The sequence below is a fragment of the Ochotona princeps genome, chromosome 4 (assembly GCF_030435755.1).
Source record: "Ochotona princeps isolate mOchPri1 chromosome 4, mOchPri1.hap1, whole genome shotgun sequence".
Classification (NCBI taxonomy): Eukaryota; Metazoa; Chordata; class Mammalia; order Lagomorpha; family Ochotonidae; genus Ochotona; species Ochotona princeps.
Genome location: NC_080835.1, coordinates 4,422,067 through 4,434,517, shown reverse-complemented (window position 1 = coordinate 4,434,517; position 12,451 = coordinate 4,422,067). Strand labels below are relative to the sequence as shown.

The window sequence follows — 12,451 nt, the reverse complement described above, 5'->3', positions numbered from 1 at the left end:
GGGGCTATGCCCTAGCAGGGGGCGGAGCATGGAGGCTGGGGTTACGTTCTCTGCGTGGGCGATGCTTGCGAGCGTAATCTTCAGGGGTGGACGCTGATGGAGGCGGGGCTTAGGGGCCCATCGGGGCGGGGCTTGGGGGCTCGGTTAGTGGGCGTTCCCGGAGGCGGGGCTCGGAGTGGACGTGTTCGTCCTGAGTGGGCGGAGTCCTCTGAGGGGGCTCGGGGAAGGCGTGGCGGCGGCAGAGGCGACTGAGGGGACTTGAGGGCGGAGCTTGCACCCGGCCTGGCGTGGAGAACTGAGGAATTCCGGGTCGCCTCGCGGACGGCCTGAAGGGGCGGGGCTCGCCGTTCTGTTGGGCGGGGCACGTGACGCAAGAGGGGAACGTGTGAACTCTAGGCGGAGTTCGTACCTCGCGTCGCCGAGCCCCACACCTCGGCCGGTCGGTGGGCGCTAGGGCCTGGGGGCGGGGCCTCGCGAGGGGCGGGCCTCCAGGGGGCGGGGCCTCTGGGGGCGGTGGGCGTCGCTCTCGGCTCTGCGGGCGGGGCCGGTGGCCGGTGGGCGGTGCCGGGCGCGGGCGGGCAGGCTGGCCCGGGAGGCCGTGTGTTTCGGCCCGCACGCAGCTCCGCATCTGGTGCTCATTACCGGATGACAAAGAGCCGGCCCTGGGCCCCCTGCCCCACTCCCAACCCCCCTCCGACTGCGGTGCCTTTAACTCCTTCCTGCCCTCGAGGCGCTGCGGATCCGCTGGCCCGGGTCACTTGAGGCCGCGCCTGGCCTTTCCTTCCCGCTCCCCGGAGAGTCTCGTCACGCCTCGTACGACGCCCGCAACTTGCGTTCCCCGACCCAGAAGTCGAGGCCACCCTAGGCTCCCCGACTCCCACCCAGCCTGCCTCCCCGGCGGCGCTTCCGAGGTTAAAAGCTGGGCAGGAGCCGGCAGGGGCGTCTGGTTTGAGTTAGAGGAACGTGAGGGCTGGGGGCTGGGGGGCGGGGGGCGGGACGTGGCCCTCCCTCCCTCCGAGACCCCCCGGGTTCGTCTTCAGCTCCGGTCCCACCGCTCCGTCGCCTGAGCCCCTTTTCAGCCGCCCTGCCCATGTCCCCCTACCCCAGGCTGTCCCCTCAGCCACCAGTGGGCCTGAAGGTGGCTTAGGGCTCCACGGGGGCGCCGGCCACCACCCCGGCTTGCCTGTCCGGGTGGTCGCGGCGACTGCCCTGTCCTAATTAGAGGCCCCAGAGACGCTGCAGCAGGAAAAATTACAGAGGCGGTGGGAACCGGCGCCGCCTGGCCTGGGTCCCCTTGGCTGCCCCAAGGCCGTGGGCCCTGGACACCCCCTCGCCTTTCATGCTGTGCCCAATGACCAGCGCCTCTTCCTGTCCTGGGTCCCTGCTCTCTGGCTCCCAGCCTTCAGGCTCCCTGCTTCCCAAGAGCTAGGAAGCAAGGGCTTCCTGGGGCACCTACCAGCCCAAGGGAGGGTCATCCAAAGCCCAGGTGTTAGAATGCCACAGGATCCCCCCTCCTTTCTGTCCCAGAGCCTACCTTCGATCCTCAACCCTGATCTGGCCCAGGTTCCAAGAACCTCCTCGGGTCCAGCCCCACCTTCTCTGAGGAGACAGACAGGATTTGCCCCCACTCTAAACCTCACCCTCTGGCTCGCTGTGCAGCCCTGGGCAAGGCTGTGTCGGCCCAGACAAACCACCTCCGTTTCTCCAAGTCCCCTACCCCAGGCTGTCCCCTCAGCCACCAGTGGGGGTCAAGAGCTCTTGTTGGGTGAGGTCAGCACCCCATTTATTGGAGGAGACCCCAGCCTCCGCCCCCCACCCCAAGGTCCTGGGGGGGCCTTGGTGTGTCTGTCCATGTCCTGAGTGCTGGGCCGAGGGCCCAGGGGTGGGGTGGGGCGGGAAGCCCTCTGTCCGGGGGTAGGCAGCTCCCATGGGTCCCTGTGTCCAGTGCACGCCCCATCCCCCAACCCGTCACACACTGGTTCTGCAGGTCTGCACTGCTGTGAGGCTGCCCCGTGGAGGTGTGGGTTCCGTGGGGCCCTTGCTCCCAGCATGGGTGACCCAGCGATAGCAGTCAGTGACACGCTTGTTGGGTGCGTGGGGGCCACAGCGGGTGCAATACACGATGCCCAGTGCAAGCAAGACCACCAGGAAGACACATGTGGGCACCAGGAGCGCTACCAGCAGCCAGCGATCATCCCTCCGGCTGTGGCCTGCTAGGCCAGCCTCCAGCAGAGCCGTCGGGGCTGCGGTGGGCTGGGGGCTATTTCCTTGTGGGACTTGGGGGGCTCTGGAAAGGGGCCGTGAAGGACTGACAGGTGAGGTCTGGTTAGTGGGGATGTCGGGGAGCAGGCTGCTGGAAGGGAGGGCTGCGGGCCGGGTGGCAGCAGGCACAGGGGCTTGAGGGTGAGGGGGTACCAGGGGCCTGGAAGGGAGTGGAGGAGAGGGCTGGAGGGTGGGAATGACAGGAAGCCAGGGGGCCTGAGTCCTGGCCATGGGACCATCTGAAGTCAAAGGGTGCTGATGGGCACCAGTAGTGGTGAGCAGAGGGGCGGGATCCGCTGGTCCTAGGGCTGGGTGAACGGTGGTCCGGGCATCAGAGACTTCCGTGTCTGGAAACACAGGGTAGAGATCAGGGTATCCGGCTGCAGTCAGGGGGGGGCGAGGGGCAGGGCGCTGTGCTGGGGAACTGTCTGTCATCTCAGGGATCTGATGATTGCGGGGCATAGCTGGGTGTGTGGCAGGGTTCCCCAAGGGCTGACGAGCAGGGCCCAGGGCTTGGCGTGTGGCAGAGGGAATGGGAGGCTGGTGGGAGGGAGGTGGTGTGGGGCGTGTGGCCGAGACCACTGCAGGCCTGGTGACAGAGAGCACTGTGTGGGAGGGGACCCTGGGGGCACTGAGGGGGGGTGGCCAGGTGGGCTCCAGGTGGGGCCTGGGCGGCCCCTGATCTTCTGAGAAGCCAGGGCTGTAGGCCAGGCCGAAGTCAGGCAGCTGCGTGGGCTCCAGCCACAGGAAGCCAGGCCCATCAGTCCAGGCACCATCAAAGTCCTCCCAGGCCTCCTCCTCCTCATCTTCATCGTCCTCGCCGCCAATACCCAACAGCTCCTCTTCCAGATCTTGGGAAGCCCGGGCACCCATGGCCCCCGCAGGGCTGCAGCTGATGCCATCCGCCTCCAGCTCGTGCCCCTCGCTGCAGTAGCACTCGAAGCCCCCGACGTAGTTGACACACATCTGCTGACACACCCCGGCAATCTGGCACTCGTCCGTGTCCACGCAGCGGTGCGGCTCATCCTCAGCAGGCCGGAAACCCAGACGGCAGTGGCAGCTGTAGCCCTGTGGTCCACCAGGCTCACACTGCTGCTCGCAGGGCGCCTGGGCACAGGGGTCCTCGCAGCTGTGCCCATCCGCCGCCAGCCGGAAGCCCTCGGCACAGCGGCACGACACCTGGCCATCCTCCTCCTCCACGCACTCGTGTTCGCAGCCCCCGTTGTCCGGGCCGCAGCCGGTCCCTGGGCACAGGGGCCCAGCCTGGGACCAGCCCACACCGCCAGTGGGTTGCTTCACACACAGCAGCGACGCGCCCCTGCCTGCCTGGCACTGCACGGCTGCCACAGAGCCGAAGGGCAGCCACTCCAGCTCCGTGGAGACCAGGTGGAAGGGTGTAGTGTAGACGGCTGGGCCGGCCTGGCCCGCCTCTGCTGGTAGTGCTGGGCAGGCGCCCTCAAAGCCGAACTGGCACAGGTAGCCATCCACAGCCAGTGTGCATGAGCCCTCCAGCCAGCGATGGTCACCGCTCGCCTCGAGGGCTGCACAGCGCTGGGCTGGGCAGGGTCCCGGCGTGGCGGGCTGAGCCCAGTTGGTGAAAGCCGTGTCCTGGTCTCCCGTGGTCCACGTGAAGCCGCGCAGTGGGCGTTGTGGCTGGCACTGGCGTGCCTGCCGCTGCAGCCCAATCCACAGCAGCCGGCTGGCCGGGCCGGCACCCACCAGGCTGTCCACACGCTGTGCCTCCTCAGGGCTCCGTGGCGTGGCCAGGTCACCCCCTAGCTCCCGGCAGGCCCGCCAGGCCTCCAGGAAGGTGCGGCGGCGCGGGAAGAGGGCGTAGCAGCTGCTCGGGCCACAGGCAGCACGGGGTTCGGTGGCCCAGGGGGCCTGGCCCAGTGTGGGCAGCGCGGCCGCCCAGGCCAGCAGCAGGCGCAGCAGCATCGCGACGCCCCCCGACTGGCTGGGCCCAGGGCCGGCAGCCGCTCTTGACAGGGGGAGGGACTGGGGCCTCCAGCGGGCGGGCCGGGGGCGGGCCGGGGCCGGGCTCAGACCTTGTAAGGATTGGGCTGGGGAGGCTGCCAGCTCCCTGCTCCCACTCCCCCGGGGCCTGCTGGAGCAGGAAGCAGTGGGGTTGGGGTGTCTGGGTGGGGAGAGGGGCGGGGGAGGAGAGGAGGCGCAGCTAAGGGCCGCCCCAGGCCCCACAGGGCTGGGAGCAGGGAAACGCCTGCCTGCTGAGGCGGCCAGACCCGGGAAGCTTGGGCTCAGTCTTACTGCTGAGGTCGCTTCCAGGCCAGCAGGGGCGACAGTGCAAGCTCCTGACGCTCATGCCCATGCCAGCCACGTCACAGCCCGGTGCACATGTCCCCAAGCACCACGCAGGGCAGCTCAGAGTATCACGCAGGGTATCCTGAGACCTGCTTCCCCGGTGCACGTGTTGTGACATGCTAAGCCCCCAGGGAAACTTGCTCTGACATGCACAGGAGCATATGTTCTGACATGTTGATTCTCTGTGGTACATGTGCTGACATGCTTAGCATATAGAGGCACACGTCCTGACATGCTAAGCCCGATGCAACCTTCTGCTTGGCCGGCTGCTGTGCTTGGCAGCAACAGGGCCCAGGTGGGACCACCCTGAGCCCACAGGCCTGGGCAACCCTAACCCCTCACAGGTCCAGGGAGTGTTGTCCTCAACCCACTCTGTCTCCAAGCCTGTGGGCTCCAGCCCGGCCTGCGTGGGGGGAGGTGGGCAGGGAGCCAGGGACTGCCCTTCCCTCACCCCTGCGCAGCCTGGGGCCCTGGGAACCTGGACTGCAGGGTAAGGCGGTCTGGGACAGGAAATGCCTCTTGGAGCTCCTGCTGCAGGAGGGCAGGCTGGGTGGGGGAGGGGCGAGTGAGGGCTGGGCCGTGCTGGGTGGGGAGCCATGCATGGGCATGGAGCACACAGTGACACACAGAGGTGTGTGTGACATGGGCATCGTGTGTGTGGGGCCCTTACCTCCAGGGCCTGCTGCATGGGCTCTGGTCACGCTCCTCTTCCCACCCCTCCCCAGAGGCACATGGAAGACCAGTCCAACACCCAGGCAGGCCGCTGGGTAACCAGCTGGCAGGCGAACTTGCCCACGCCCACAGCACTGGCCACCCCTGCATTGGTCTGAACTGGGGCTGACGAGGCCTGGGGGGCTGTTGCGGGGTGGGGGGTGTCCCTCTGGGCATTGCCCTGGTCGGCTTCCCACTGGGTCATGGATCTGCTGTGTGACGTCAGGGAGATGACTGCCTTCTCTGGGCCACTGTTTTTCTTGTCTACAACACATGAGTGAGATGTGCCAGGCTTTGAGCACGGCAGGCCACAGAACACTTGGCGTCCACAGCCAGCTCACCAGCTCATGGTACCTGGGGGAGGGGCGTGGCCTCACACACCAGCCCGGCACCTGAGGACTGGGGAGTGGAGAACTCACAGGGCACTTGCTCCAGCCACAGAAGTTCCCTCTCCACTTCACAGGCACAGTTTGTCCTCCCACCGGCTCAGGCCCCAGCCCTGGGGTCCCCCCTCAGTCTTCTCTCCCACACCCCTTGTTCAACCTCTTGGCAAATCTGAAGGATTCAGACTCTGACCACTTCCTGCCGCCCCCAGCCCCTGCCACCTGCCTCTCCGCTGCCTCCTCCATCTTGCCTGAGGGACCCCTTCCAACTTAAATCATCTCCAGCTCCTCCTTTGCTCAGAGCTAGGGAGAAGCGTCTACCCCCAACCATCCCGCCCTCCACTCTCTTCCGCTTTGGCCAGGTGGCTGCTTCTCCAGTCCCTGGACTCGCTATCCCCGGGCCTTGACCTCAGCTGTCCCTCCGCCCCCAAGCCACAGTGCTCTCCCTGGAGAATCCCACTGCTCTTCAGCTCTGGCCCAAGGCCCCGGAGCCCCTGCTCCCCTCCCCAGGGTGACCTGGCCTCTGACCTCCGCTCTGCAGTATTGCTCACCCATTGCTTGTGGCCTGGAATTCCTCACCCAAGCTTCCCCACTGAATTACATTCAGGGCTGGGTGACGATTTATGCTTAGCCTATCCTGGGCCTCCTCCTGGATTCTGATGGCATTCCTTCCAGCTGGGACAATCAAAAACATCCCCAGGAACCAGCGGGGTAAGCTGCCGCCTACAACATCAGTATCCCATGGAAGCACTGGTTTGAGTCCCCGGCTGCTCCGCTTTCCATCCAGGTCCCCGCTAACATGCCTGGGAAAGCAAGAGGAGATGGCTTGGGTCCTTAGCACCCAAGAGGGAGACATGGAAGGAACTCCAGGCTTCTGGCATTGGCCTGGCCTTCACTGCCATTTGGAGAGAGAAGCTACATACGCAGATTGTCTCTTTCTATATGTGTACATGTTTATAACTCTGTCTTCCATGAAATAAATACATCACAGAATTTTAAAAAATATTTATTTTTATTGGAGAGGCAGATCAGATTTACAGAGAGAACAGAAAGAAAGCACTTGAAAGGTGAGGAGTAGCCAATTGGGCCATTGTGCCTGACCCATCATAAAATCTTCTTAAAAAGGGTCTGGTGCAGTAGCCTAATGACCAAAATCCTTGCTTTGCATGTCCCGGAATCCTATATTGGCATCAGTTTGTATCCTAGATGGTCCATTTCTCTTTCAGCTCCCTGCTTGTGGCCTGGAAAAGCAGTCGAGGATGGCCCAAAGCCTTGGGGCCCTGCACCCACGTGGGAGACCTGGAAGAAGTTCCTGGCTCCTGGCTTTGGACTGGCACAGCACTGGCTGTTGCGGTTACTTGGGGAGTGAATCATCGGACAGAAGATCTTCCTCTCTGTCACTCCTCCTCTCTGTATATCTGACTTTCCAATCAAAATAAATAAATCTTTTAAAAAATAGAGAAAGAAGGAGAGACAGAGAGGAAGATCTTTCATCCACTGGTTTACTTCCCAAGTGGCAGCAGCTGCCGGAGCTGAGCTGATCCAACGTGAGGAACCAGGAACCTCCTCTGGGTCATCCACACAGGTGCAGGGTCCCAAGGCTTTGGGCCATCCTCGACTGCTCTCCCAGGCCACAAGCAGGGAGCTGGATGGGAAGCAGGGCTGCCAGGATTAGAACCAGTACCCATATGGGATCCCGGTGCGTGCAAGGCGAGGTCTTTAGCCCTAGGCCACTGCACCAGGCCAAAAATAAATAAATCTTAAAAAAAGGAGGGGGGATGGAAAGAAAATGTCCCCAGGTATTGTGAAATGACATGTTGCACGGGGAGGCAGCTGTGTCCCCAGTGCCCAGGAGGCAAAGCTCTGCCCACTGCCCCCTGAAGAATCCCAGGAGCCTGGGAAGTGGTTGAATGAATGAATGAATGGGCCTCAATGGATGAAGAACTGATGTAGCTGGGGGAAGGGGAGGAGGGTGGAGCTGGGGTTCTTCCTGGAGCTCAAGCCCCATTGGCTGCTGGCACTCACTCTGCCCACCTTCCCCTCCCTGTCCAGGAAGGGGCACCGCCTTGGAGCTGCGCACTCCATGGCCTTCAGTGAACTTTTTTGCCAGTGGGAAATAGAGATACAGATTGCCAGGCAGGGCTGTGGACCAAGGCCCCCTGATGCTCGCCCGACCTTCTAGGCTCCAGCTTGCCCTGCCTCATCAAGCATGACATCAGAATCAGGGAGGAAGGCAGGCCAAGAAGGAGGCCTGGCCTGGCAAGCAGCACCTAGGTGTGGGCCCAGGTCTTCATGGAGATTGTAGGGGGAGCTGCAGGAGAGACAAGCAGGGGTGCAGAAGACACCTGATGGATGGATGGATGATGGGATGCCAGGCTGCACGGGTGGAGGCACCCACAGCCGGGGACCGTCCGGAGGCTGTTGCAATCGTCTGGGAAAAGGAAAGGAGCTGGCTGGGAGCTGGGCAGCAGGGCGGGCCGGCTGGGGGAGGCAGCCTCTGGAGGCTGCTCAGGGGCGGTCCTGAGCCTGCTCCAAGGGTGTGGCCGGCCCAGGCATGATTCAGACCACGGCCAGCACTGGGGCGGCCAAGGGAAGCGGCAGGCCCCGTCTGGCAAGTGGGTGGGTGGGTCAGAGTCAAGGTCAGGCCCCCAGCCTCCAGGCGGGTGAGGAGGATTTGATGCCCACAGGGGCAGATGTGTGGGTCTGGTGTGCTGGCCAGCAGAGTGGGGGAAGCTTGGACCAGGGGCGTGGATGGGCAGAGTGGGGGCCTGTGCTTCCAGCAAAGGTGGGTGAACAGACAGACATGGACATGCCCCCCGGGTGCCCAGGTAGGGTTGAGGCTGCCCAGATGGCACAGGGGAGACCATATGCCTGGCATTGGTGGGTCTGGGTCTTATTCTTCCGGTTCGTCTGGTGGCAATCCCTGACTTCCTTTGGTTCAAGCACTGCACAGAGCGTGCGTTTGCTCATTGGGCCCTGTGCTGTGGGACAGCAGGTTAAATATTTGTCACCTGCAATGCAGGCATCTCACATGAGTACCCATTCGAGATCCAGCTGCTCTGCTTCCAAGCCAGCTCCTTGCCAGCGCCCCTAGGAAGCAGAAGATGGGCCACAGCTTGGGCCCCTGACACCCACGTGTGAGATTCCAGTGGAGTTCTTGGCTCCTGGCTCGGGTCCAGCCACAGCCACTGCTGTGGGGACTTTGGAGGAGGTCTCTTCTCTGTTCCCCTTGTTGCTCTGAAACTTTGCCTTTCCAATAGATCTGTCTTTAAAAAGGAAGAGAAGATGCTTCTTGATGATCTGACAACAGATGCACGTGCGGACGGAAGCACAGATGTGTGGCTGGGAGGGACCAGGTACACTGGGGAGGCTGGCTGTGTGGATGGAGGAGCGGCCACAAGGGTGGATGGCTGCGTGCAGGTGTGCGTGAGCAGCTGGGTGGGGAGACAGCGGGAAGGCATGTGGCGGTGAGGAGCTGCTTACAGCCTTCGTAGGACAGGGGTTCAAGCAGAGGCCCGAGCTCATCCACGCTCCCCTGGCGTTCCTCCCCCTCCCGTTTCCAGGGTGGGACTGAGAAGGGCCAGGCAGCCTGGGTGGGGGTGCACACAGCTCATGTTCTCACCTGGTCAGGGAAGGCTCAGAGCCTGGGACTCCCGCCCAGACCCCCTGCCTGTGGGCCCTGGTGGGGAGAGCTGAGCTGGCTTTAGAGGGGCACCCCCCACCAAAAAAAAAAACAAACACCACCAGGAGCCGCTCCCCAAGAAGGAAGCCTGGGCCAAGCAGGAGGCAGATGGTGCTCCTGGCTACAGTGTACGGGGTATGTGTGGGGGGGTCCTGGGTGTGGGGATGGGCCAGCCTGGGTGGGGCGGAGGGGGGGTCCAGTGTGATTGGGGGCGCCCCCTGGGCAGGCGTCCTGGGGAGCCTTGGCAGGCCATGAGCTGAGCCAGCACATAGCTTTGTGTACACATCACCTCCTTTAACCCCCTCCTTTGGCCCCCATCCCCCCACCTCCTTCCATGTCTAAATTCTTCCCAAACCACCCCAGGCTTTCAGGCTGTCAGGAGGAGGGGCTGACAGTGGGTGGGAGCTGGAGGGGGTGGGGTGGGAGAGGTCCCATCCAGGGCAGCAGGGAGGAGGGGAACCTCCCTCCTCCTCTCCTTCCCCCTGTGCATGCGAAGGGGCTGCATCTGGGCATGTGGTGCTGGGGAGCTGGTACCGCAGATGGCTGTTAGGAAGGGGGCCCCCGTCAGAGGGGAGATTCTAAGGTAGACAGAGCTTGTGTGTAACCGCGTGTGCATGTTTGTGTGCGCATGTGCGTGTGCACGTGCGTCCGGCATCCCAGAGGTGTGCACAGCCTGGGATACATGCACACTGCACCTGCACCCACAGCTGTGAGGGAGACGCAGCTGGCTGTTCTGAGGACTGCCCAACCTGGGTCCAGCTGGGCTCTGGTCCCCTCTCCTGGAGGATGCCTGACCTGAACATCTGGCCACAGCTGCCCCCAAGAAAGGGACTCTCGGGGCTCACATCTGAAGGATCTAGAAGGACTCGGGCCTCCCTGTCCTCCCCTTCCCAGCGACACACAGAGAGCCCCTCTCCTTCCTCCCGAAGGCCATGGTTGCTGACCTAGCCCAGTGTGTAGAGCCCAGACTTGCTAGCTTCAGTGCCCCCAGCCCTGTGTCCGGGAAGCCCCCCATCCTTGCCCGGCTCTCTCAGGGCACTTTCTTTTCTGCAGCCTTCCCCCACCAACCTCCAGCTCTGGAACTTTCTGAGGCTCTCACTTTCCCTTCCTGTCCGACGCCCTCTTCCTCCTGCCCCCTCACTGTCCCAGCCGGGCAGCCCTGGGTCTTGCCGTCTCACCCTCTGACCACAAGATTTCAGTGTCTTTCGCCCCCTTTCTCCCTGTTCACCTCCTGTGTCTGGGGGCTCTCCCTGCTCTGCCCTCCCACCTCCGCGCTCGCCTCCACAAAAGATGGGCTTCTGGGGTCTAACCCCTGCGTTGTCCCCTCTGTCTCCAGGATGCCTGGCCACCATCCCTGGGTGGTCTGGACCCCCTCCTCCCACCACTGTACCCTGAGCCAGGTCCAGGGAACCCAAGCAGACATGATATTTATGTTAAGGACTTCAAAGGGTAGCTGAGGCTTCGATGCAGGGAGAGGGGTGAGGGGAGCAGCAGGTCAGGCCGCACCCCTCCGTGGCAGGCTCTCCTTGGTGACCCAGGACTGCCCCGTGGGACACGGAGACCCAGTCAGGACAGAACAGGCTATTTCGGTGCAGAGTTCCAAGAAAGGCGCTTCCGGTGCCCCAGCCTGCCCCCTGTCCCGGCAGCTGGGTCTGGGCGCTTGTGGCCCCACCTCCTCGGCGCGGCAGCCTGGCTGGGGAAGCCAGGGCTCGGGGGTGGCAGGAGTGGAGGGCTCCATGTCAGCGACAAGGCATCCCTGGCGCTGAGACAGCCGTGTGTGTGCGCTCACTCAGAGGCCTCGTCCGGGGCAGGGCCCTGTGGGGCTGTAACCCTGTCGGCCCCAACCCACACACAACGACCAACCAACGCAGCCAGCCCCCAGGGCCTCGCCAGTGCCTGCTCAGCAAGGTCAGCCTGCTCAGCAAGGACCAATCCACCTCGTGGCCCCAACCTTAGCCTAACCCTGGCTGCTGGAGCTGGGGGGAGCTCAGGGTCGGGGCCTGCAGGGTGGGGTGGGGTGGGCCGGAAAGGCTCCGATTATCTCATTCTGTGTTCAGCTCCTGCGTAGCAGCACCGGGGTCTGGAGCCCCTTCCAGGAGCTGCACCCGGCAGACGCACCCTCAGGCAGGGCCACCCTCCTCAGCAAGCCCCACCCATGCCGGGAGGCTTGCTCTGCACCCTCTGGGCCAAAGCCCACCCTGGCTCTGGCGTCCCAGCCCCTGGGACACTGCCCCCTCCTTGGTCCTCCCCAGTCCCAACGTGAATCACCCGGGCTGGAATTTGATGAGCTCAGGCCGCTCCGCCCAGGGCCGCTGCTGCTGCCTCCTGCCCAGCCAGGGGGTCGCCTCAGCCTTGCACTGGGTTGGGTGAGTGGGGCGGTGGGGGAAGGGAGAGGAGTGGGGAGGCAATGGGGTAGCAGAGTTGCCCCAAGAGGGGCTGGAACTTGCATACTCAGGGCATGTGCACATGCCTGTGTCTCCATGTGCACGTGTATCCATGTGTGCACACACATGTATGTATGTATGCGTGTCTATGTGCAGTGGACTGTGAGTACGTTGTATACTTGTGTGAGCACATGTGTGTTGGCACGCCTGCCCTTGCAGGACTAGCAGCGAGGGCAGGGACAGCATGTGCTATCTGAGAGTGACGAGGAGTCCTGGGTCCCTGGTCCTTGCATGTCCACCTTTGCCCTGTGGGTTTGGCTTGGATGCTCACTCTGGACCCTAGGAGGATGGCCATGGAGAATCTTGTGGCGCCCCTGTGTCCACACTGTGTGGGGCACACGTGGTGTGGCTATTGGGCTGTCCCGTGCTGCCCGTGGCAGGAGGGGTGCAGCTGCTTGGGACTGGCCTGTGGGTCAGGGTGTGGTCGCATGTGCTGAGCTCTGGGTGTGAACGCAGTTACAAGGCCACGGCAGGGTGGATCGGGGTGGTGGCCTGAGGCTCAACCCCTCCCAGGCTATCTCAGAGGGCTCAGCAAATCTGGGGGTGCGCGAGGCCTCTCCCTTTCCCCATTCCCAATCTCTGTTTGAAGATGGTCCCAGAACCCCGACTGAGTGCTCCCTCTTGGCCCCTGGCTGTGGGTCAGTCCA

The 12,451-nt window shown here is 63.5% G+C and overlaps 1 protein-coding gene across 1 annotated transcript; it reads right to left on the bottom strand.

The window, feature by feature from the left end:
• Positions 1-1,833: 1,833 nt before the first annotated feature.
• On the bottom strand, positions 1,834-4,248 carry CD248 (CD248 molecule). The gene has a single exon (XM_004596645.2). The coding sequence runs from the start codon at positions 4,198-4,200 to the stop codon at positions 1,969-1,971; it is 2,232 nt and encodes a 743-aa protein (XP_004596702.2). The 5' UTR covers positions 4,201-4,248; the 3' UTR covers positions 1,834-1,968.
• Between the last annotated feature and the right edge of the window lie 8,203 nt (positions 4,249-12,451).

Coding starts and splice junctions, on each gene's coding strand:
- CD248 (XM_004596645.2), bottom strand. CDS start 4,200: ATGCTGCTGCGCCTGCTGCTGGCCTGGGCGGCCGCGCTGCCCACACTG.